We start from the raw sequence: 27442 nt of genomic DNA, 5'->3' as shown, positions 1-27442 counted from the left end.
ATTTAAGTAACCAACGATATAAAAGTAGTTAGCTTTATCTCGCCCACATACAACATTCTCGACATCTCTCCTTGTACTGATACTTTAAGTACATTTTATTTTTGACTTACATTCATTTACTTGCTTAAGTAAAGAAGTAACATTCTTGTATTGGTACTTTTATTTAAAGAAAAAATATAGTTTTTTGTGGCAACTTGGGGACAGCAAAACACACTGCCTTTAACTTTCACATATTATCACCTTTTATAGTTGTTGTTGTTGTTGTTGTCGTCGCCGCTGTTGTTGCAAACGTGTTAGCAATTAGTTGCCTATTTATGCATCCAGCAAACAATGAGCAACATTAGTATTAATTTGGAGTTGTGTTTTTGGAGACTTGTCGAATATACTGTAAGTCCACTATTTACTCTCCTTATAGCTCTGTTTTTGATCTCTGTTAACTCCTTAAAAAAAAAGAAAGATCTGACTTTTTAGCTGCTAAATGTTCCACAGTGTTCACCTGGTAGTCACAAACTATGTCTATGTGCCGTTTGGTGCTGAGCAGGCTGTGTACTGCAGGGTAATAAGAACATTTTCAGTGAAAACTGCTGCCTGCTGTGACTGAGTTGATGAGAGCGGTGAGAGTGATAACAGAGAGAGAGGGCTGTAAAACCAAACAATTAGCTGAAAGATGTTTCAATGCTCCGTACTGCTGAGCAGAACAGCACACTTTCTTTGTGGGTTTGATCACTGTGAGATTGAGCAACTGCTATCACATTACATGAAGTCATTACTTTTATCGTTAATATGAAAATATTGAGTAGCGCAGCTTAAAGTCAAGGATCTTAATACTTGTTTCACTACTGGATAGATACAAGTAGTGACACATTGATAAACACCTTTGTAATTTCACAGTTTCCACTATTCCTGTTGTCCAATATGTACGATACTCAGGAATGAGTCAGTCAAAATACAAGCTGTCTCCCTCTCGGTCTCTCTGCATTCTGGAGTTGTCGCCTGCCAAAAAGATTTGGACCTGTCACTTCAGTCTGTTGATGTTACACAGTACCTGTTAATGAGTGAGTGGTGATTATAGATGACAGACATCATGTGGTGTCAGCATATGTTTTAGTTTGATTAACACCATACCGCTAACCACAGTCATATTGTGTGCGTGTGTGTGTGTGTGTGTGTGTGGAGGTACAGTATATTGACCCTGACACTAGACATTGGTACCCATCCCTATAAATACAGTTCATTTTTTTGTGACCGAGTTTTTATTGGTCTTTGAATGAAAACTCATTAAATTTTGGGGGTAACAATATATTAACATAAACAAGGCATAGTCCAAAATGCATATGTACATCGGTCTCCTTTCTCGTCAAAAGTTTTACAGTTAAAAAAATCAACGGAGTACATAAGTTCAGATAAACAAAGTATACATCTTGAATTCTGACTAATTAAATATATTATTACCTCCATCCAAAAATACAGTTTATAAAGTATAACCATAGTCAGAGAGGATACAGCAGCACTCATTTACTTCTCAACAGACACTCTGCCAGCTGGTTGAGGGATTTCAGCGACTAACCGGTCGCACGCCTGCCTCTCTAACCTCTGAGCCCACTCCACATTGTTCACTGACTGTACAATCTGTTACAAGAACTGGAAGGAAGCCATGAGCTCTCTACTTGAGACTCTACTTAAATTGCAGATTTGTAGTGTCTAAATGTTGTTCCAGAAGCGTTTCTGTCTTGATATGAATACAGTTATTGAAGGAAATAGGGGAATTGTTGGCATTGAACTACAGATAATGTCCATATGTTATATATTCATTCTGAAATGCCTCGTATTACCTTTTTCACAGTCTGTAAAAAAAACAAAAAAACAATAACACAGTTTTCAGTTGGTAGCCTTGACTGTAAAAGTTAATATGCAAAGAAATTGAGTCCTATTTCTCTCTGGTTTTAAGTAAAATGCTAGATTCTGGGAATGAATATGGCAGAACAGCATATAATATAACCGCAGATGTAAATATGTTAATAAAAAGGCTTTTCACTGCCATCATTAGGCCATACTGTTTATTTACTATGAATAACTGGATCTTGTTTCTCTCAGAATTTATTTGCTGTAAACATAAGGGTGATAGGACCTAGACGGGGCTTCCCTAAGACAGGTTTCAGACTGTGTTTGAAATGGGAACTCTGATATCCAATGGACACAAGACCAAGAGACCATTTTTCAGGGAGTGCTTGGATTTAATGACCGTACCGACAGGATCCATTACATTTAAAAGGCTTGGGTTATGGCATTTTTTATTTATTTATAGAAGACATCATATGGAACCAAGAAGTTATTTTGTAGTTTATTGGCCCCTTGTCTTGTATTTCCTGTTCAATATCTGAGTGTGCTTTAAAACGTTGTTTTACATTTACTGCAAAAATGTCTAGGAGCTGTTACTTTAAGAAAAATATTGATCAGCTCTTCAGTGCAGGAAAAAAAGTGAGTCAGTGAAGCTGATGCTTCCTCTAATGTCATGCCAACAGGAGTAAAACCAGCGACAATTTCCACAGAATGACTCAGTGAAAACACAGCCCCTTATACATACTGAATAAAGATTTGGGATTCGTAATCTCTCTGCACGGCGGATATGAATATTAATAAAACATCACACGTAGGCGTAACAAATATAGATACCTGCAGAAAATGTACAGTTTGTTTAGGTTGTCTATAGAATACAATACATCAAAAGGGGCCACAACAGTGACTAAGAAGCTGGCAAGGGAGGAAATGCAGCCTACTGACGTGGGAGCACATTCATATTTATCTCACATGAATGTCTTTTAGAACACCTCTGACCTCACATAACATGAACTGGTTGAAATATGGGTAACCTGCATGAGGTTCTGTCAGTAATGTAAAAAAGACTTTAAAAAAGACATATACAAATCAATTCTCAAAGAAAACAAAGTTCGGAGATGTGGCAGACGATGGGAACCACATGCGGAAACTATTCGCAGCCTGCCTGATGACTCACACAGGTGATAAGATGCTCCATGTGCTATTTTTGGCCAATGCTAAAACTGCTGCTTCTCCTATTCACACACAAAGGCACATAGCTGCTTAATGTGCTGTTGGGCAGGAGACAGTAAAGTACTAATTAGATTAACACACTACCTACACATGTGAAGAGGTGTGGAAATGCACATTCAAAGAGTGGTTTCATTTTCAGATCTTAGAACATTTTTGCATTTCTGTGTTTAGGACATTTTTACACCACATAGTTTGATATTTGTCACTTTAAATGATAACTCTGATTTTTTTTTTTACAGGCAAAAATGACTATGTGACTTATAATGTTGAGCACCAAAATCTGTCAAACACATCAGGAAATGAAGGTCTGGAAAAGGTGTGGGAGTTTTGACATTTAAATGGGTGCAGGACCCTTAAATTGAAATTCATAATCCTGCTTGTACGCTGATGACATTTACTCCACATAAAACTGCCAGTGGAGAGTATAAAGTAAAGTAAAGTAATCAAAATTAGGACGAAATGATGGTGATGGTGAAAGAGATGTATTTCAGCTTTGGCTGAGGGAACCTTGAGAGTGTGTGTGTGTGTGTGTGTGTGTGTGTGTGTGTGTGTGTGTGTGTGTGTGTGTGTGTGTGTGTGTGTGTGTGTGTCTGTCTGTGTGTCTGTGTGTCTGTCTAGTGGCAGCCACCATATATGGCGAAGACGCTGTTACTTATACCCGTGAGAACGAAGGGATATTCTTAATATTACGAAGACCTGATGTATGCCAATGGCCCAGGATTTTGTACATGTATTTAACTGCATCTAAAGTATGTATGTCCCTGTAAGTTATTTCCATCGAGTGGACTTAAATAAATTGTTAAAATGTGTGTGTGTGTGTGTGTGTGTGTGTGTGTGTGTGTGTGTGTGTGTGTGTGTGTGTGCGCGCGCATGTGCGTGCGTGTGTTTCTAAAACTTGCATTATAAATATTTCACTGCTACTTACTTAGCACAGTGTGTGGCGACCCTAACAGGTCATAAGCTCATACATACAGTATACACCCACTTCTTAGATGTCGCTTTTACACTGCTTCTCTACTGCATATTCTATGGTTTGTATTTTTACTCCTTGCGAAGAACATGAGAGTTTCTGTTTGGGAACCAGGGAGGTCTATTCCTTCCTCCTCAGCTGCAGTGAGGTCAGCAGAGGCAGGTTTATGAGCTATGTGAATTTCTCTTGAAGGTACTTCAAAGAAAACATCATTACTCCTGTGATCTTGAACATTTCAATTTTGTTTTTTTGAACATGAACCAGACAAAATGTTATAAAGAGAGACGAATCCTGAAAAGGCAACCTCCAGATTTAGCAGAACAGAAACCCTTTTTCACTGTAATACATGGTTCAAATGCATAAATCTGCAGTTGTTGGCACAGTGTCAGAGAGGTGTTTGTTCCACTCTGTGGTCATTTTCGAGGCTGTAGTTCTTTGTGTTGGATTAGCATAAACAAATTAAGTTGCGTACCATTTTTGCATACACGCTAAAAACGCTCTTGAACTATTATAACCAATTTACTAAATACATGTATATGTGCTTAACTGGCTCTTACAGCGTTATTAGTGCAAGTCTGGTAGATACTGTGTTGGCACAGTCAGACGCTGCATTTTGATTGCATAGATTAATAAGAAAATTAAATTTAAATTGTGTGTATATAGAACACAACATGCTTCTAAATAAAAAAAAATACAGATTGAAGAAGAGTAAAAACGCCATGAATATACTAAATTAAAATAGAAATATCTTAATTATAATAATTATATATTATATTAAGTTACACAATTCTTTTTAAAGGTGTCCAAAGATCTTGAATTAAGTCCAAAAGGAAAGAGAGTTCCAACGTTTAAGAGCCACACCCTCAAAAGCATTAACTCTATTACAGATATTAAGACAGTAGCTATGTTTCCATCCACACGTTTTTATCCGAAACAAGTGATATCGAATGAAAAATGCCTTATGGAAACAGTAAAATTCGATTGAATTTCATGAATATCGACTCAAAGGAAATACGTTCGGTCTCATCAGATTTTATCTTGATCGATATACGGCTTATGCGATAAACGCTGATGGAAACGTTATTTGCCGAATAAATAATGAATTGCGATTAAGTTTTAGGTAATTTTATGGTTGCAACCCGCCACAAAACGAAGAAGAAGTTTCAGTTCATTTCCGCCCAGTATTTCCGCTCTGTTTGCACACATGGCGGGTGTCAACAAAGACAGATGGAAGTGGGCGAACAAGGAGATGAGAGACTTTTTGAATTTAATTTACAAGCAAAATATAGCGCTGTCGTTCCCACACCACAGGCCGCCTCCGTTGTCGTCGGGCATTTACGTGCATCTGACGGAAAACAGTAATTGTGTATAAATATAAAGTATACTTGTGCTCTGTTGGGGGGTTTAAGAACACAACAGGACGTCACACAAATGGGCCGTTTCATTGACACCCACCTCTGCCGCACAACCCTGCGGCAAATGGCCGGATCACTTTTCTTGGTGTGAATGCCCACTAACGCTAATTTGACTACAGCCGAGGAATGCAGCTCCACCAGCATCGTGATGATGCCCAATCTCCACAGGGTCCTTTTATTCCAGTCACACACAGCCATGTGGAGGCAAGTGATCAAATATTCTCTTGCATCAAAGTTGCATAACGAGGATCTGTTTTAAATGATATTCCATGATATTCCACAGTAAACCCGATGACAGCTGACAGCTGCATTAAGAGAAGAGCGTTATGCATTTCCATACTTATTTTATATGCATTCCATATGCAGACTCTCTGGGCCTGTGTGATTTTCATGGCCTCTTATTTCCTCCCGCTGTGTTCTGATAAGCACACCAATTCACCACTCCTGTTCATGATTATGCTGCCAGTATTGGTGCAGAAATGTCCAGATTGAATGAGTGACAGGGAGCAGGCAGCATTCATTCACTTCTCATTCTCTCGCTCCAGATTTTCTGCTAAACCATGGGGGCAGAAACGCGAGAAAGAAAGAAGAAAGGCCTCTTCATCCCTCCGTCATTTCATTCTTCTGTCTGATCCACGTTTTATCATGTCTAGTTAATAATTTTTTCTTTCATCACCTCTATTCTTTCATCACATCAAATTATAATGAGAGTTGTCTGTGAGAAAGCTGGGTTTGGAATTCAAATGAATAGGTTTGGAGTACCTCGGTCTCGTCCTCCATATCGAGCGACAAGTTATGACAGGAATCCTGATGTGTCATATTAGATTCCTCCCCATCCAACTTTGTGTGTTTCGGAATCGACCAATTGGGAAGAAGATTCCTTCTGTTGTGTCCTTCATATCAGCCGACTGATGGAAGTCACCAAACGCATCAATAAAGATTTCCACCAATTCAGTTGTTCACATTGAAAATATGATGTATTTATTGATTTTTTTAATAATGATTGTATTTCATGGTTGAGATTTGGTGTGATCTGATGGGGTGCATTGAAATTACTTTTTATGTCAAAGTACACCTGCAATAATGTAATAATAATAAAAATGTCAGGGTCTCACTATAGTTAAGTAATTTACCTTTTCTGATGTCCAGAAAAACACTGGTATGAGATCTTGTAAAAGATGGCCAAGGATTTGAACCTTTTGTACTGTTGTATATATGATTAAGACATTTGGGAGCATTAATATCATCTTAGCCATTAGCTGACATAACACAAATGATTGGACTGTCTTTTTTCAACTAAATCTAGAGTACAGCTTCTGATTTAAATAGTTCTGTGGTACGGATCAAATGGCCGTGTGTAATACGAAAGAAGCTGCTTGTAGTGACACACCCACAGATAATTATGACCTAGCTCTACAGTTCCCCTCAGCTCTATGAAGCATTGTAGCACAATGCAACAACAAAAACAGCCGAGAAGCAACGATAGCAACTAGCATTTAGCAAGCTAAAGAGCTAAAAGCAGGGTAAATAGACTGTTGTTTCTGCCCGATGTGTAAATAGGCATTTGTCTGCTAACGTATTAACCATCATCAGTGTTGTATTTAATGTTTGTTCTGCTGCCCCAAAGGGCCAAAACAATTATTCAGGAGGTAAAGCGGTTGTCTACCATTGGGAAGGTCGGCGGTTCCCCGGCCCCTGCAGTCTACAGGTGTCCTTGGGCAAGATACTGAACCCCAAATTGCTTCTGTTGGCTGTTCCATGAGTGTATGAATGTGTGTGTGAATGGGGTGAATGGTGCCTGAAGTGTGTAAAGCGCTTTCAGGGGGCTTTCACACCTTCCTCGTTTGGTCCGGAATTTCGGACTTTTCAGTTTGAACCGAACCAAAATTACAGGTGTGAAACCTCCCCCGGACCACGGTCCGTACCAAACTTTGGTCTGACCAAAAGAGGTAGCTTCTGTCCGGATCAAGCTGAACCACGTGTGAAAGCTTTTTTTGGATGATTCGGACTTTCAGACTAAATACAGGAAGCTCTATCTTCGTGTTATGAGACCGGGGAAGCTCCTTTAAGGAATAGCGCAGTGCTTAGTGTGTACGTGAGAGAGAGAGAGAGAGAGAGGGAGAGCAGACAGCTGTCGGCTATCAGAGCAGAGAATACACCAGCAGTTTACTTGTTAAGTGGTAGTAAATGTACAGTGTAGGTGTCAGTTTGTCTCTGAATAAAAGCTGCAGCTCTTCAAACCACAAATAAAGTTCCCGTGTCTTACTTCTCCACAACGCAACAAAACAAGAGCCACGTCAGCACGGGGAGAGCAGCAGTCAGTTGGAAAAACTCCGACACAGAGAGAGGATACAAGAGGACGGGGAAGCCTGGACACGCAGCTTACGTATGTCATGATGACAGGACGTAGTTTTGTCACGTATAGTTCTTTAGTGCGCTTGCATAACTGCAGTGTGAAACCAAAACTTACCAGATCAAATCCAAAAACATGAATATTGGTCTTTTCAGGTGTGAAAAGCTCCCTTAGTGGTCGCTAAGACTAGAAATAGGCTATATAGATTAGTGGTGTGCGAAACTGCAAAATGTGGTATCAATCTGATACCAAGTAGATACAGGGCCAGTATCGCCGATATCGATTCGATACGATACCGATACTTTTTAATAATTAAGGTGGATTCATCATCAAATCATTAAATCTGAATGAATTTTCATGACCTTAAAGTGTTTTGGGGATTTTTCCTTTGGATTATTAATAAGTTAAAACCCAGGACAGAATTTTCATATGCTTGTATAAATGTGTTGTGTTAACACTGTATCTTACGGCCTTTTTACAAATTATACAGCATGCCGTTGTTTCATTTTTGGCCTGAAAATATAGCCACACAGCACTCCTCTTCCTCTCTGCCATTCTTCTGCTCCGTCTCTGTCCTGCTTGTGTGTGTTTGCTGCCGGCCGATGCCGGGCCTGGCTGGTTGCTTGCTTGTTTGCCTGGCGCCGCTGAGTCACGTGACGGTACAACATCAAATCACAAGAGGGGGGAAGAGGAGCAAATTGTGCCTGCACTTGAAAGCAGCGGTACTTACTAAGACACAGACAGCCGGGTCGCCTCTTTGATGAAACCGCAGCAGTGAAACTAAAACTAAAGTATCAATCTCATTTACACTGGTATTGATCAATATCAATACCAACGTTGGTATCAATATTATCGATATTTGGATCGATCCGCCAACCACTAATATAGATGCAATCCATTTACTAGCAAATAGTTAGCGCAGCAGCTAAAACAAAGCAGTACTTTGGTAATCATCCCTAGAAGAAACTAAGCAACATGTAAAAATGGAAGTTATCCCGGTTTCTGCATGAAACCCATTTCACCATTAGATTCACAAGCAAGGAATAGTCTCATGGAAAACCTTTGTGAGGACTTGTGGGAGAAGAAGGCTTCCGACGAACAGTACACCGGACAGATCTTGATGCAGCTTGGGATTTCATCTTAGCCTGGTGCTGGGCAGGTACTGGCCCCACTCTTGGCTTTTTAGGGTTGCATACGAGTGTTGGAACTATTGCAAGCAACAACGAGGAGCTGGTTGGTAGAGAAAAACAGGAGCGGACTGACGTGGGAGTGTTTGAACAGGTGGCATTTGCAAACTCTGGATCACTTTGAGGCCAATCTGTGATTCTTTGTACCAAGTTATACCAACAACTGTTCACAGATGCATATTTGTGTCAGTCAGTAATAATTTCTCAAAGTTATTACAATGCCAACAGAGAAACTTCCTCCACTCTGTGGCTGGTGAAATACAAGATTTCATTAAGCATTACACATGAATTATTGTGATTTTTAACTCTCTTCCATTCAGATACATTTCTGTTATGTTCTATTCATTTTCATGGAACTATGTCACAGTAGTCAATGCACTGAATGCTTTTTACGGGCATTACAATCTCCATTCTCCTTTGTAATGAATAATAGTGGCAAACTTCATTTGACATTACAGCAATTTCCCTCCGCTCTAATTGTCCTTGGAAAGCAGCAATCATTGCACGCTATAACAGAAATTGTTTCCCATTCATCAGCATGCATATTAAGCTTTATTATGGTTACAATGATGGAGCTCTTTCTCTGTCTTCTCTGTCAAGGACATTGAAATAGTATTTTTAGACATTTTGCACAGATGAGTGAGAGCCAAACAAATAGGAGTGAAGAAGGCAAGTTCTGGATTTGCACCACAACTGAGCAAAATACTGCACATACATGAAGAATTTGAGTTGTGTTTGTCAGAGTTCAGCATTTTCCCTACCATTATAAGGTTTAGGTGCATCACACGAACTGTTTTGGTCACCACCTAAGCTGCATGAATCTAACTGAAGGACTTTTCTCAGATTTTAAGATTGTAGTTGGTCCCCAGTGGACTTCTTTAGCAAGTTTTGTCTTTAAGCTTGTTGAGTGTTATTTATTTATTATCTGCTCAAGCTTTTCCAATGTTTTAGACACAATTAATAATTATCGGAATGATGTGACCAAATACGCGCACACAAGTCTTCAACAAACCTAGGGACTGGACACTGGAGTTGATGTCCATTCTGAAAATAAACCTTTTCAGTACGTCATCCTGAGCCTCCAACATATGGAGTTTTATTCTTACTCTTACTCTTTATTCAAGAGCGCGTTTTTTCAATTTGAGAGCATTTTTCATTGATTTCACATTCAGATTTTGTAATAATTTCACTCAAAACCTTGCTCTCACATTCAGATAGCCCCGGCTCGCGATTTGGATTTGCGCTGCTTCTGCTCAAACGTTCTGCTTGGACTCCGATATGTTGTTGCTTGGACATATTTCCTGCTCTCAGCTTTAGCCCTTCTCCTTGTACTCAGGCCGCTCCTCGGATTTCTCCTGCGCTCTCAAATGTTTTGTGTTACAACCCTGTCAAACACCAACCAACAGAATGCCAGGTGTAGGTAGTGTTGACCAATGAAATGATCCCTGCCCCATTGAGGGTGCGTTCGCTTTAGGTTAGAATGTCCCTTGTGGGCGGCTACTCTGGTCCAACACATCCACCTCCTGTTTAAGCCATGCTCGCAACATGTTTATAACTGAGAATACTAATAAAATGTCACATGGCTTCCAATGAAACATGAACATCTTCACTGATCAGGTACATGATTTGTTTCACCAGCATGTGATTTACAGATCCAAGCACAGAGGATTTTCCACTTACGTTCCTCGTTGATGCTCTTTGCCTTTTATTGCTCACTGGTTTTGAAAGATGTGTGTTTCTGGTTGTTTTTCCCCCACAGGAGCTGGAGCAGCAGTTTGAGAGTGAGCGCCTTTCGCTGGAGGAGCAAAAGACGATTCTCAAGCAGCAGCTGGACGAGCTGAGAGACGAGCTGACCTCCAAACTCAACGCAGCCAATGAAGAGGTAGGACATGTGCAACTTCACATTTGTACCTTGTCACGGCTGGTTCAGACTTGGACCCAAATGCAGAATGAGGCGAGGAGAGGGCAGCAGTTGGTATAAAAGAATTTAATAAAAAAACAAAAAAAAACAAACAAAAAAAACAACGTGAGCTGGTGAAAATCCAAAGCGTAGGAAAACTCCAGGAACACAGAAAACCACTCGGCCTGTGCCAGTGGTTTTCTGTGTTCTCCACCTAAGAATGACGACAAAGCAACACCGGACAAAGGAAGCACACAGACTAAATACACAACGTAACAAGGGTAGAAACAAGGGACAGGTGAGAAGAGGGCTGAGGAACAGGTGGAACACATCAGGGCCACGTTCAGCCCCGACAAAACGTAGCAACGTGTTTTTTAAAACTGAAACGGGGCTGCATTGAACACTCTGTTGTGTGCGCAAGCGCTCTGCCTTTTTATTACCACGGGTTTACAAACACGTCTCTGCTGATTGGGTATCACCTGTGTGGTGTCTTTAATAGTAATGCTGTGATGCTGTATGAAGAGGAATCCGCTGACAGTGATCTCGATTATGAAAAGGTTTATTACAATCAAAGATTCAGCATCAATTTTACAAGCTTCTGCAGGAGCTCGGAGAGGCGACCAACCCAATCTTCAAATATTGTCACTCTGAAGTTCTGCGGTTAACACATGGTATATATTCTTGTGCATTGTGTAACCTAAAGAGGGGGTGTGAGTATATGCTTGGAGTAGGGAACTGACCATTTAAGGCCTCTAGACATGGTATAGCTCCAACAAAATATCTGTAAAATTCTGTCTTAGGGGGCCCCTTCTAATGTTAACAGTTTCCAAATGTTTCAGCAACAGTAGGGTAAAGTTCATAGGAATTCCCTTATATGGCAAACCTTAAATCAAAGTTGTAAACCTTCAGACACCACACCTGTGACAAAGCCAATAAACGAGAGACACAACCACCAAACGAGAGAAAACAAGCCTCCAAGCCGTTCACACCGTTCTGAAGAAACATGTCGTTCAATCAGGAAACCGTAGCAGAACGGTGCACACTGTTTTGAGATTGAACGTGCCCAGGGCAGGGCAGACAATCACAGAGGCAGGAAAACACAAGGCAGGAAGTAAAACAAGACAAAACCAACTCTCCCCAGAACGCGCAGCTCCTATGGCGCCATTGTGATGCTACCAAGCCATCATCTGCCGTTAGCATTCCATTGACTGCCATTCATTTTGGCGCCACTTTGACAGTGAATAACTTTACATCTGAAGCGTGTAAAGACTCTATTTGTCCATTGTTTATTTCTAAAGAAACATGACAATGTATAAAAGGCTCCATTACCTTGTACCTCACGTTATGTCATAACCACGCAACTTACTGTCGCATAGTAGAGGAATTACCGTATAGTACAGGAGAAGCTCGTACGCAATTTGGACTTAAGTTTAATTACTAATGTTAACTAGCATTTTAGTTAGCAATAATTAGCCTGTGTCCATGTTATCTCCTTACATATACCTACACTCTCCGTCTCTGCAAGATTGGGAATGATTGAGATTTCTCTTGGCACAGCTACCAGAAGACTTACAACTTTCAGACAGGTTGCTCACGTCACATCTACGCCGTCTCTCTCAGTTGGAGGCTGCGCCGTAACGCTCAACGCTCACCGGAAAAGTGCTTCTAATATCCTTCACCGGTCTCCGTCCAGAGCAACGGGATCTGTTGGTCCAGTTTATATACTGTCTATGGACAAGACACAGGAGAAACGGGCACTACAAAGCATCAAACATACACACGGATAGAATAAGGAAAACAAAACAGAGAACACAGAAAGAAGACGGCTAACACACAACCACAAAACAAACAACAGGGAAACATACAAACAGGGAATGAAATAACAACAATAAACAGGAAAAACCACAACAGAAAACCGCAACCATGACATACCTGACTTAAAAATAATAATAATAATAATAATAATTTTTACACACACTTTACAGAACTACAGTGGCTATACTAAGGGAGGTTGTAGGCTGTAGTGCTTCAGGAGTTTTTTTTAAATATGTCCAGGGATGTAGTATTTTGAATATCTGCAGGGAGGGTGTTCCAGAGGGATGGGGCTGCAACACTGAAAGGCTCTGTCTCCGAAGGTACAGAGTCTGGTGTGGGGAATAGAGAGCAGGCCAGCGTCTGAGGACCGCAGGCTTCAGGGTGGGGTGTATGGATGGAGGAGGTCGGAGAGGCACTGTGGGGCCAGGGCATGGAGGGATTTGTTGGTGAGACGGGACTCAATTTGGATTCAGTGAAGGTAGATGAGGGTTGGAGTGATGTGCTGCCAGGTCTTGGTGTGGGTGAGGACCCTGACGGCAGAGTTTTGGACATACTGGAGCCTCTCTAGGGTTTTGTTGGGGACCCCAGACAGGACTCCATTGCCCCTCACGTTCCTCACATTCCAACGTTGAACATTATTGTGCATTGATGTCAGATCAATAAAAGCTTTGAAATACATTTTAAAGGTTACAAACAATGGCATTTACACAAAAAAATATTGTAGTTACTAGGCACCTGGTTAGCTCACCTGGTAGCGCGGGCACCTGTATATAGAGGGTTACTCCTTGACGCAGTGGCCGTGGGTTCGACTCCGATCTGCGGCCTTTTGCTGCATGTCAATCGCCTTCTCTCTCCCCTTTTATGTCTAAGCTGTCCTATACAAAAAATATTGTAGTTACTAAATATGTTTTGCACTGTAAAACGGCTAACTGCAACGCTGGCTAGATTATTTGGAAACTTTGTGTTGTTTGTAATGAATGTCCCATTCACTACTTATTGTTGATAATGTCACCTCCAAAAGTTAGAGAAACTGGAGTCTGAATCCTTAAAAATGTGTGTGACTTGAATAGTAAGTAAATAATAAAGAGTATTTACCATTTGAAAGATGAAGAAAACAGTATTTCCAATTCATATTGCCAGCTGAAAAATAAGGTGAGAGTCACTTACAAATATGCAGCTCCCATTTTTCTTAAAGGACACAGTAAAATTAAAATAAACTGTATAAACCCATTGTGAGCCCAAATTGTGGTGCATGTATTTTAAAACACAAAGAGAGAGACAGAAACTCCATTCTTTTTGTTTTCCTGGTCTTTGTTTGCCTTGTATAAACCCACTCCCACGCTGTGTGTATTGCTGTTGTTATGCACTCTTAGTTGTACTGTGCTTTTAACATCGAGGTCAATTATTTTGTGATGCATTGCAAAACTATCTTGCCACGTTGGCAAAAAAGTACATGGGCCTGGCTCATTTAAAAATCAGAAATAGAAATGGTTATTGAGTGCATTTTTGATGGAAATTCCACCTCGCTGAGCATAAAATGCTGATGTAGTTTTAAGGTCAGTGCCACACTGAGATACAGCCTGAAGCACAACATAGTAGAAGTTGTGAATGTAGTTCATTCTCTCTGTTTAACTCTCTGTCTGTCTGTCTGCCTCCGTCTGTCTGTCTGTCTAACTGTCTGTCTAACTGTCTGTCTAACTGTCTGTCTGTCTCTGTCTGCCTCTGTCTGTCTGTCTGTCTAACTGTCTGTCTGCCTGTCTGTCTGTCTGTCTCTGTCTAACTGTCTGTCTGTCTGTCTGTCTGTGTAACTGTCTGTCTGCCTGTCTGCCTGTCTGTCTCTGTCTAACTGTCTGTCTGTCTGTCTGTCTGTGTAACTGTCTGTCTGCCTGTGTAACTGTCTGTCTGTCTGTGTAACTGTCTGTCTGCCTGTCTAACTGCCTGTCTGTCTTTGTCTGTCTGTCTGTCTGCCTGTCTGTCTGTGTAACTGTCTGTCTGCCTGTCTAACTGCCTGTCTGTCTCTGTTTAACTGTCTGTCTGCCTGTCTAACTGCCTGTCTGTCTGCCTGTCTAACTGCCTGTCTGTCTAACTGTCTGTCTGTCTATCTGTCTGTCTGCCTGTCTAACTGCCTGTCTGTCTCTGTCTGTCTGTCTGTCTGCCTAACTGCCTGTCTGTCTCTGTCTAACTGTCTGTCCTCCCCACAGGTGATCCGGCTGCAGGAGGAGGTGCAGCAGGGGGAGCAGGACATGGGAACAGCTGAGGGACAGATCTCCACTCTGAAGGAGGCACAGGACAAACTGCTGGAGGAGCTGGACGCTACCAGGGCCCGGCTGAGAGAGACCAGCAACCTGCTGACTGCACTGCAGGTCAGCACAAACACATACACACGTATGAGGACACTCAGATATATATATATATATATATATTTATCCAAATTATTTTCTTTTTGTCAACTCCTCAAGTAATTAATCGAATAATTTTAGTCCTACCATGTTGACTTGGGCTTTGACCAGAGTGGGTTTTTGAAGGATTTCCATGTCACCACCATGTTTTTGGATTGACTCTGCCAATAGCAACATTTTGTGTTGTTACTCCAAAAGGCTTTAACCTTTTTTCACGCTACAGAAAATCCAAAAAGTTTTCAGAGTTGCCTAAGGAACTGGATTCTTTTCAGGGCAGAAAAAACCTCTGAGCAACATTTAGACTACAATGGCACACTAACCTCTGTGTGTGTGTGTGTGTGTGTGTGTGTGTGTGTGTGTGTGTGTGTGTGTGTGTGTGTGTGTGTGTGTGTGTGTGTGTGTGTGTGTGTGTGTGTGTGTGTGTGTCTGTCTGTCTGTCTGTCTGTCAGGGAGAGTTGGAGATCCAAAAGCGTCAGCATGAAGCCAAACTCATCACCACCAAAGAAGAAGAAAAACTTAAGATGGACAAGATGGCTCTCGAGCTAGAGCTCAAATGGACCGAAACACTCAGGTAGGTGTGTGTATGTATGTGCCTGTGTGTGTGTGTGTGTGTGTGTGTGTGTGTGTGTGTGTGTGTGTGTGTGTGTGTGTGTGTGCGTGCGTGCAAGCATATCTGAGAGAGTAACACTGACTGTCTTAATCTTGTCCTTTTAACAAAGAGAGACCATGAAACTAAGAATGGATGGGAAACGAAAGTCTTTCTATTCTATTTTTCGTTTGTCACACTTACTAGAATACACACACACACACACACACACACACACACACACACTCTTACAAGTCATCCGGCTCACAATATTGACCGTGACAGAGCATTATCCTCGGAGGGCTCTGCAACTTCTCAGCTCGATCCAGTGTTAAAGCCCCCTGCTCAAAGTCGCTGTTAACGCCCACATACTGTTTCAAGTGTTATTATTCAAAAACCTCAAAGAATGAAATTGACTGTTTTGAGGTGTGAACTGATGTACTTTTCACGCAGTAAAGTCTGCAGCCTCTAAATGACTCCGTTAGAGTTTATCTCAGCATTAAATTGGTCTTGATGGTCAGAGCGTTTCCACTTAAATAAAGATTTTGTCCGTTTTTTTATAAGTGACTGGACTGAAGTTGATGCTTTAAATCACAGATGAATAAGTGGACATACTTATATAACAGCTATTTACTCAGATAATTGTCACTTTGAACAAATGCTGTCAGTCACATCTTGAAGACTCAGTCTCTACGGCCCCCAGACCCCTTAAGACCCTGGACCTGTGTCTGGTCTGGACAGTATTCTATGATCTGAAACCTTGGATAGATAATACTAAACTAATGGGATAGATCTGAGAGCTAAGTGAGTTATATTCTTTCTTATGTGCGGAGTGTGTGACTGAGGCCTGAGACCTGATGTATTGGTTGATATTATATGTCAGGGTTTCCCCCAGAAAAGTTGTTTAGCCCGGTGGCAAGTGTCTTTTTTTCGATGAGGGCCCGGCTGGTGCCAGTCACAGACTGATGGCAGCATTAATGTAAAGCCCAATAGTTTCTGTGATAACAGAATCATGGACAGAATTTCAAAATTTGGAATTTAAAAAAGCTGTAAGACAGATTCCATAGGGCCCTACATTAAGTTGGTGCTAAAAGCTAACTAAAGGTTTCCAAACGAGCCGCCCCACTTTAACTATAGTTTAAAAACGTATTATAAAAATACATTAATAATTCCCACTGGCTTAGGCCTGTTGGCAGGGGGAATTTAGGCCCGGTGCGCCACCAGGCTTGCAATCCCTTTATGTATATTGGTATTAGAGTGTATGACAGCTGAAAAGTAACAATGAGCAGTTAAGACATGCCAAAAAATGCTCATTATTAGTTTTTCAATTGTATAATATCCCATTCAGTTGATCTCTTGATCATAATTGTCTAATGACCAAATTAAAGGACCATCACCAAGAAATATATCTTCATTGGATTTTTGCATTGGCTTTGGGTTCTTGTTTATAGATCCAACATTGTAATTAATGGGCTGCTCCCTCTCATCATGTGCTACTACTATTACCTAGTGACTTCTTTGTGTCTGCTGTAGCTTCATCTCAACCTGCAACTCTTTAATCTGTTAATGCCCCAGCTCTTTGTAAAGGTCACACTGATATTGTTTGATATTTTTAGCCTTTCCTCGCTCTATTTACCCCCTGGATATTTTTATGCCTCACCCGCCGCAATATTTTTTTATTACTCCACTCCACTTCTTCTTTGTGCTGTCGCTATTTGAGTTAAGCCAATGCTTCAAATAGCATCTCATAACACCCGGTATCATCATATCAAATCCTTTTGTATATGGGCGTAAATCCGGTCTCAAATTATTTTTAAATTATACAGGAAATAAAGGTCATTTGGTTAAAACTAAAGCTCTGCAAAGAGGTTCGATATAAAAGCATAACTTTACTATAATCTCAACCAAGCCACAGATCAGGATCGCAAAAAGTACGTTAATGTTTTTAATGGTTTATATTGGCCTCATGATCCTCTCCTTTCCTAGCCTGGATGCCAGCCGAACTTAGCCCCGCCCCCAACATATTTGAGGTCAGGAAGTTCGGTCTGGACTTGATCCATTGTGGAGCAACTATGCTCGAACCAGAGGTGTTTGGACCAATCAAATTGTCAGGGCGGGCTTTATACGATGATGGACAGATGATCAACAGTAACGTAATCAACCACGTCACCAAAGAGCGCTTGGGTTGAATTCGGAGAATTGAGATGTGTAGATTCCGCCACCGCGTCTGTTATAGAAGATATCGCATTCATTTTAAAATGCTCGACTTAAACCAGCTGATGGTGTTGCTGCACCTCAGCTGTTCAAGTCCGCCCGAAAGCACGGTAACGTTATATGGTCGTGCGAGATAGAGAGAGACTGAAGAGAGAGAGAGTGCCCAGCGGCGTTAGAACAAAGCAGTGAGTCAGAGAAATAAAACGTGTTTTCGCCGATTCATCTCTATAAATGCAACTGTAGCAAGCATCTCACTATCACTAACGTTATCCACATTCATATTTAGACGAAACAAATGATATATCCATAGACAGTATATAAGAATGGACCAACAGATCCCGTTGCTCTGGACGGAGCCCGGTGAAGGATATTAGAAGCACTTTTCCGGTGAGCGCTGAGCGTTACTGCGCAGGCTCCAACTGAGAGAGACGACGTAAATGTAACGTGAGCAACCTGTCTGAAAGTTGTAAGTCTTCTGGTAGCTGTGCCAAGAGAAATCTCAATCATTCTCAGTCTTGCAGAGACGGAGAGCGTAGGTATATGTAAGGAGATAACATAGGCACAGGCTAATTATTGCTAACTAAAATGCTAGTTAACATTAGTAATTGAACTTAAACAGCTAATGTAAGTCGAAACTGCCTGCGAGCTTCTCCTGTACTATATGGTAATTCCTCTACTATGCGACAGTAAGTCGCGTGGTTATGACACAATCGTTAGCCTATTTTTACAAAAACGTCTGCTACGGAGCCATAATGTGAGATACAAGGTAATGGAGCCTTTTATACATTGTCGTGTTTCTTTAGAAATAAACAATGGACAAACAAAGTCTTTAAACGCTTCAGATGTAAAGTTATTCGCTGTCAAAGTGACGTCAAAATGAATGGCAGTCAATGGAATGCTAACGGTGGGTGAGCGCTAGGTAGCATCAAAATGGCGCCATAGGACCTACGCTTTCCAGACGTTCACTTACCCCCTTGGATATATCCAGCTACAAAAAGCCTAAAAGTCGGAAGTTAGGATGGAAGTGCAAAGAGGTTGCTATGGAGATGATACACCGTCTCGTCTAGTCTCATTGGTGTTGAGTTCTGTTGACAGTTGAGTTGAGTTCCATTGCTCTGATTGGTTGGAGGTCTATCCAGTTGAGTGCTGAGGCATTTTCTTTGCTGGTTCGGTTGAAACACGCCACATAATCACAGCCCAATAGAGCAGTATTAGACTCATACTCTGACTAGAATCTGAGTATGATGACCTCAGGCTACTCCTTTCCAAGTTTAAGGAGAGAAAAGCACAACAAAAATGAAGGACCAAATAGTGCCAAGTTGTACATCAAATTATGAAAGAATTGATGTTAAAAATACCAGGAAGCAGTTTAGGAACCTTTAGCATCCTTCTCCTATCTCCCATCTCGGGAATCATCAGAACCTAAATCTGTCAGCAGCATCTCTCCAGACAGCTGTTTTCTTTTTATATAACTCCCTAGAAGTATGACTTTTTTTTAACCCAAACACAAACTCCCTCCTACCAGTGACATGCTTCACTAATCATGCAAATTTGCCTTATTTCGCCTGCTGTATACTTAATATTTCTACTGTTTCAAGCCGTAGGAAAACGGGCTTCCAGACAGGCCCATAACAACTAATAATTTAACAGTTTGGAAGAGTTAAAAGTGACAAAAACCAAACACAAAGACATTGACAATGATGGTGTGACATTAATGACTAAAAATGGCTGCATCAAAGCCAGATTAGAGAACACTAATACTAATACATCTCAGAGCCATAATAAGAGTGGATCTTGAACGCAGATGTCCGCATACTGTAGAATATAAAGGCGTACTAAGCTTGCTTCCCCTCCTCTCCGTCTCCTCTTCATTAGCTTTCACTCACCTTCCTTTGTCTTCCTGCGCACAGCTCTTTATTCTCAGGAGAACATCTATTCATTTGGTGGTTGGGGTGAGTACACTGTGGTTAGTGAGCCGTCTGAATTAAGGAGGCTGGCTTTAATCCCTGTTTCACAGGGGAAACAGACGGTTTCTCTGTGATAGCATAATCATTGAAAGAGCTCTCCGGATTACCAAATGTACAGAGGAGGTTGAACGATCAGCAGACTAAAATATCTCAACGACTGTTGGATGGATTGTTTTGAAATTTTGTACAGACATTCATGGTTCCCAGAGGATGGCAACTGATGACTTTGGTGATCCAACCTCCTTCCCAGTAGGGTCACCTGCAGAGAGCCGAGTCTGTACAAGATGCCTCAAGCAGGTTTTGTGTACAGTGATATTTGCGTTTGGGAATATGTGTAGCTCCGTCTGTGATTTGACATTGACATTGACAAGGTAAATATGAGAAGGCCAGCTTATATTTAATTACCCTCATTACACGTACAGTAGCTCTAATCCCTTCTGTTTGTGAAAAGCTTTTTATCTGAGCGGGTCATATGAATAGGAAAAAAAGGATTTCTATCTTTAAAAGTTGCACAACATTGCTGCAATAAATAATTTCCTGGTCATTCTTTTATACAGCCATGGCTGCTGTCAAGAACACCTGAAAATGGAGTTAATAAGGAGGTTAACATAAACAGTACAAGTCCTTGGTACTAAGTATGTTTCCTAAGCCTTCTTTGTTAAACTGTTTTGCTATGAAAAACCTAAAAAAAAATAGCATAAATGTTGGGCTTGGAAATAGTAATTTGATAAATACAATTCTAAGCACAAGGTCCACCTATAGAAAATCTTTAGCCACATTGACAAAACATTTTCACTGAAAAACATACATGGACATGTATCTTTATTTATTTCCAGACATAATAACATTTACATATAAGCACTGAGACTCAAAACTCCTGCCCCAAACTCTGCAGAACCCATATCCATCAAACCCTGACCAAGACATAACAACAAAACAACACAAATAAATAAATAAATATAAATAACTAAAGAAAAAAGGAACTGAAATACACAATAAAATAATAATACAAATACTACATAAGTAAATAAAAAAGGGGGAAATAAGTACAAAACCAACCGTGCACTGCTCATACTCACAAGTGTGCACTACACATAACTTAGATAGTGGTCATTCAACACCAGACAATAAACATTTTTCTCAAATGAACTGCAGAGGGCTACTTATGGGTCGTCCCCAGGTGTTTCCACCAAAACGAGACAAGTCTTTATTTGCAAGGAAATTTCTAAAGGGGCCCCAGATGTTATCAAAAATTGGTGACTTACCCCTGATTGCATACGTGATCTTTTCTAAGGGCAGAGTTGCTGTTAATTCTAAAAACGCCATTTACCTATCCTTGGTCTATCCACCTCTTTCCAAGTAATTGCATAAAATGACTTTTAGTGATAAAGCAGGCATGCAACAGCTCTCACTGTAACTTCTACAAAGAGTAAGTCAGATCAGATGTAGACAGTTATATTTGAAGGATGGAAATTAGCCCCCTATCTCACCTGGAAAAGAAAGGAAGCTATGTGAGATTGCTGTTCATTGACTACAGTTCAGCGTTTAACATCATAGTTCCCTCCAGGCTCATCACAAAACTCAAGGACCTGGCATTAATTAAACACCTCACTGTGCATGTGGATCATTGACTTCCTGACAGGCACACCCCAGGTGGTGAGGGTGGGCAGACACACCTCCTCCACCCTCATCCTTAACACTTTTGTTTTCTTCCCGTCGTCGACCGTGCAACTTTCTGTTTTTCTGGGTCCAAATTTTAAATTAGAACTTTTTTTTCAACATTTTGTCACTTTTTCCGATGTTTTTGTCATTTATTTTTCTTCAAATACTATAAAATTTAATAAAACACTCAATTTCAATGAAAGTAGTGAACTGATCATATATTTTACTTGTGCTTACCGCTTGTATGGAACCATCCACGTAATTTTCCTTGACAATTTGTTTGAAAAACTTTTAAAAAATGGGTCAAATTTGACCCGAGGACAACAGGAGGGTTAACATCGGAGCACCCCAGGGCTGTGTTCTGAGTCCCCTGCTGTTCACCCCCTACACACAAAACTGTGTAGACTCTTTGTACTCCAACACCATCATCAAGTTTGCTGATGGCATAGCTGTGGCCCGCTGGTGTCAGGACAACAACCTACTCATGAATGTCAGCAAGACTAATGAGATGATAGTGGACTTTGGGAAGAAGCAGGGAAGGAACTACGCTCCCCTTAATATCAACAGGTCCTCAGTGTAGAGGGTGGACAGCAGTCATCACCGAGGGTCTGACCTGGGCGCTACATACTGACTCAGTGATGAGAAAGGCAAGGCAGATAGTGTTTTCTTCTTCCATCTTGACAGTTCGTTTGTCCACTCCCTCTTTTCCTTTACCTCTCTCCATCTGCCCTCATCCTCCTCTTCCTGCCCAGCAGATGCTATAGACCAACACTTATTATAAAGACCAGAGTGTGTGTTTGTGTGTGTGTGTGTGTGTGTGTGTGTGTGTGTGTGTGTGTGTGTGTGTGTGTGTGTGTGTGTGTCCGCCTTCAGTCTGACACTTTCGAGCTTCAAAGTGATGAAAAATGTGCTGCCTCGATACTTGCTACATTTAACAGCTGCCATTTCAACTCCCACACAGCTATTACATTGACACACACACACACAGCCATGCAAAAAGCAGTTAGCAGCAGTGTTAAAGAGTGATGGTTGCTCAATAGATACAGTGTTGAGGTATGTCCTCTTGAAGTGAATATTGAGCTCTCTGAAGCACGTTTACCTTTGTTGCAAATTTTGAGCTGTTTGTTTGAGTTTGTACTGTCACTAGATATTATTGTTGTGCTTGTGAGCTATAATAAAAAGTACTGTCAACAAAAACAAGTAACAAGAGTGCAAAAGGTTCATTAAGTTTTGGGAGAATCGCTTGTTGACCTTAAGTTGATCTTATTTACCTCTTTTACCAAAGCATACCCTAACCTTTTGAGAGTGATTCCTTATCGTCCGAGCAGCCAATGGTTTCAATATGCCAAAATAATTTAAAAATCTACATGCAGAGTCTTGGAACCTACTCAAAATAGGTAACCATCATTTTATGGTAATTCAGCCGCAAGCAAAGACTCTGTGGAAAGAAGCTCAAGAAGCTTTACAAAGTTTTAGCAAAATCAAATTTGCAACCTCAAACTTGTGCAACAGCACAGTTCATATCAAGCCCAGTTAGATGGACCATACATTAAAGCTGCACTAATAAATATTTTTGTATTAATAATGAACCAAGTGACTTTTTAAAACTATGTGTAAAACAACACTATGTTAAAAGAGTTGCACGTAGTAACGAACCCACAGATAATTGTTGCCTTAGTCTACAGTTCACCTCAGCTCGACGGAGTGTTTAACAGTCTTCCATTGTTTCGGTTTTACGGTTCACAACTTCATTCGAGCATTTTAGAAGCTAAAGACTCTGGTGGAGACCAAACCAGAAGTAAATGGAGAGTGAATATTGGATATACATTCATCATTTCACATGAAACCTGAAGCTCAACTGTTTGCGAACACGTTAGCCATATCAATTTGAAGTCATAATGTGGGAGTGGCAGTAGCTCAGTCTGTAGGGAGTTCGGGAGTTTGGGAGCCGGAGGGTTGCTGGTTCAATTCCCCATACGGACCAAAGTATGGTGGTGGACTGGTAGCTGGAGAGGTGCCAGTTCACCTCCTGGGCACTGCCAAGGTGCTCTTGAGCAAGGCACCGAACCCCCAACAGCTCGGGGCGCCTTTCCATGGGCAGCTCCCTCACTCTGACGTCACTCCATTAGTGCATGTATAGGTACTGAGCATGTGTAATTCAGGCCTGTGTGTAATAACAACAGAGTGAAAACATTGTAATTTCCCCTTGCGGGATTAATACAGTATAAGAAGAAGAAGTAATATGTCAAACTTGTGTGATGTTCATCCTGTTCTGCCTCAAGTGACCTTAACCTGATAAACTTAGTTTTAAATGAGTGAGCAATATTTGACTGTCTTTAAAAATTGATTCCCATACATAGTTTATAATCTGAAATCATTCCAAAAAATACACCTCACTAAATGAATATCAACTACGTATATTGAGTTAATGATTTATTTAATTAAATGTATAGGTCATTAGAATAAACACATAAACACTTCCTTGGATCATTTTTAAACTATAATAATATAATTACTATAATTCAAAGTCATGTGGCCTACCCCTCTCTTTATCTTTAGCTGCTCTGTCTTTTAAACATCTTCTATCACATATATCTATTTATTCAAGTGTAAAGGCACTGACCTTTGCTTTTGGCTTTTTGGAAACTTTGCAGTCAACAGTTAGAACCGATGCTTCTTTTTGTTCCAGGTTTAGTGAATCACTATAGATGGAAGCATTGGCAGTACCTGAAACATCAGTACAAATATGTGTGTTTCTTGTTGTGTTGTAGGCAGGAGTGTAAGAAACTACGTGAGGAGCTGAGAGAGGACCACGAGGAGGACAAGGCCTCCGCGCTGAATCAGCTGACACAAAGCAAGGAGCAGGAACTGAGCAACGCCAGGGAGAGCTGGCAGAGGAAAGTGGAGGACCTGCTGGAACAGGTACGACTATTGCCAACGGATCTGCATGCATGTGCAGTGCAGTATGTGCGTGTGGTTGACCAGCCTCCCTCTTGGTCTTTTTGGAGAGGAATAAAATGACACCATGAGAAGTGTTTTTGTTGTTTTATGCCCTTAACAAATAAAGGCTTTACAACATTTTTAAAGGAACACAAGATATAATGTACAAAAATTACATTTAAAGAACATGCAAAGAGAGATGATCACTAGTTCTGGGTGTAGAGGATCAGCAGTGGTAGAAGAAGTACTCTGTAGCAAATACCACAGTGTAGAAATACTCTCTTACAAATGAAAGTAAAAGTACACAAGTATTTACATCAAATTGTACTTAAAGTACCAACAGTAAGCATACTCATTGTGCAGAAAGGCCTATTTCAGAATCATATACAGTATATGATATTACTAGATTATAATTATTGATGTATTCTTGTGTCCATTATTTTATCATGTGACAGCTGGCAGGAGTTTATTTTAACTAGTTTATATACTGCTGGGTATCTTACAATAATCTATAATAATACATCATCATTTATTAGTTGGTTATATTTTGTGTTAATAATCTTAATCTGCAAAGTCATTTATGGTTTCAAATAAATGAGGTGGAGTAAAAAGGACAATATGGTAGAATAGAGTAGAAGTATAATGTAGCATAAAATGGAATCTCTATTCCGTTACATTTCCCCACTGAGTATATTAGCAGGTACCCTCATTTATATACTGATTAAAGATGGTTTTAATCTTCAGCCTGAGCTGTGAATACCAGAATGCTGCAGCTTGTAGTCCAATCAATGTAATTATACAAGAAAATCAATAGGGAGGAAGAGATGAGAACGGTAATAAGAGCAACTGCATCCCTTCAAAGCTCAGGTTGCCCCTCTATAAGACCTCCTGTCTATGCCAGACTGACTTATTTCTTCCTCGCACTGGTGGACAAACTCACTCACACATTCATTATTTGATGCTGCGGTGAATACACCAGAGCTGCTGCTAATGGCTGTCCGGTAATATTAATGTAGCGTGACTAAGCCCTCCTGTGGTCATCGCACTCACACACACACACACACACACACACACACACACACACACACACACACACACACTTTATTCATGTTCATTTCTGCATGCCGTGCTGCTGGGTGTCATCATGCTGTCCATCAGCTCCCATCCAGTGATGAATGTGTCCGCTTCACGCCTCGCAATCAGCAGAACCATATTTATTTACTCTGATGTCAAATCAGAGCAGCGGTCAGCCTCTTAATAGATTCACACCGACAGAGAAGATGCTGTTTGGAAATCAAAATGATGGGACAGACTGTTTTCTAATGGCCTGTGTTTGTTAACAGACTATTATGTCTGTGCCAGTGATGCCTTGATGTGTGGGGAGATATAACTTTTACAAAATATGACTTTTGCTCACAAACAAGATGCTTCACAATATGTTTTCAAAAAGTAAAACTCTATATGTAAATACCCGTGTCATTGTAATGCACTTTATGTGATGAAGTATGAGGGTGATGTGTGCACAGGTAACAAAATATGAAATAAGTACGTACCTCTGCACCTTTACCGAGGATTTTAAAAGAAAGCAGGGCATGTTAGAATACCTTCATAATGGTCAATGCACTAATAAGTAATTTTTATAATAACAGTGAAACATTTGTGTAATGTGAAAGGCGTTGTTAATAGTGACAACCTCACTGAGAGTCATCACCTGACCCAACCAAATGACAGACTTTTAGCTAGAACGTAAAGAAGCATTTAGCAGCTTAAGAGACAAATGTTTCCCTCGGGCTATATTGAATATGTATTAAATATATTTAATATAATGCTAATGTTGCATATCTGCAGGATGTGTGAATAAGCACCAAAACAACTTCAGGTGATAATATGTCAGTGTTGTGCTTCCAGCGTGTTGTGCTATCTCCAAGTAACAAAAAAACATCCACTGAAAGAAACTAATGTTGCCTAGATCATTCTAAACTTAAACCCTTTCACATGACACCCAGTTGTCTCAGTAATAAAAGTCACCCTCCACACCTGAAACATTTCACAATTTAGAAACCCAAATGGGGTATTAAAACGGTCAGAATACAGCATATATAACCATATCCTTGTGTTAATAAAGCTTTCCAATCTTATGACACACTGTATGACTCACATCCTAGTCATAATATAATTTCCAAAATGTAGGACGCAGCTATTGAGACTGAGCTTTTTTCTTTTGGTTCGCTGGGAATCCTTCTTTGCTGTGCTTTGTAATCCCATGTAGGATGATCTGCAAAGTGATCCAACAGGGGATACATTTATTTATTCCAACTGTGTTTCAAAGTGTTAATAAATGAATTATTTAGGGTCCAGCTGGTCTCACCTGTCACTTTGCTCCAAGGGGTTTCAACAGTTGGTAAAGCGGTCAAGGTTATTATCCCTGGGCAAGAGTAACTTTGCATTCTGCCAACAAGTATTGCTCTTTTTAAACATGAGAGGCGAGGGATCTTCACACAGCTTCTGGTTGACCTTTCAGTAGCATATTATAGGTCTTCCAAATAAAGGATGTAGTCCTCTTTTTCCTAACGTTTCCTATCAAGCTTCTTTATCAAATTAGCTTTATTGGCATCACCAAGGTTAAAGGTCCCATGGCATGAATATTTCACTTTATGAGGTTTTTTAACATTAATGTGAGTTCCCCCAGCCTGCCTATGGTCCCCCAGTGGCTAGAAATGGTGATCGGTGTAAACCGAGCCCTGGGTATCCTGCTCTGCCTTTGAGAAAATGAAAGCTCAGATGGGCCGATCTGGAATCTCCTCCTTATGACATCATAAGGGGAAAGGTTACCTCCCCTTTCTCTGCTTTACCCAGATAATTTGGATAAAAGAGACTACAGATACAGTATTAGGGGACCACTAAGGCCTATATAAAAGAGACTTCAGATACAGTATTAGGGGACCACTAAGGCCTATATAAAAGA

The 27442-nt window shown here is 40.6% G+C and overlaps 1 protein-coding gene across 4 annotated transcripts in view; it reads left to right on the top strand.

Annotated features, from left to right (window-relative positions):
• The window catches only part of fam184ab (family with sequence similarity 184 member Ab), a 96330-nt gene that overhangs the window by 18113 nt on the left and 50775 nt on the right, over positions 1–27442 (top strand). For 3 of the 4 annotated variants that reach the window (XM_078274636.1, XM_078274638.1, XM_078274637.1), the window contains exons 8-11: positions 10754–10885; positions 14911–15072; positions 15558–15679; positions 24309–24459. In XM_078274636.1, the coding sequence (XP_078130762.1) occupies positions 10754–10885; positions 14911–15072; positions 15558–15679; positions 24309–24459 (567 nt within the window). The remainder of the gene's footprint in view (positions 1–10753; positions 10886–14910; positions 15073–15557; positions 15680–24308; positions 24460–27442) is intronic. The other variant, XM_078274635.1, reaches the window with a different exon arrangement.

The sequence above is a fragment of the Sander vitreus genome, chromosome 18 (genome assembly GCF_031162955.1).
Source record: "Sander vitreus isolate 19-12246 chromosome 18, sanVit1, whole genome shotgun sequence".
NCBI classification, from domain to species: Eukaryota; Metazoa; Chordata; class Actinopteri; order Perciformes; family Percidae; genus Sander; species Sander vitreus.
This window is presented reverse-complemented; position numbering and strand designations above follow the sequence as displayed.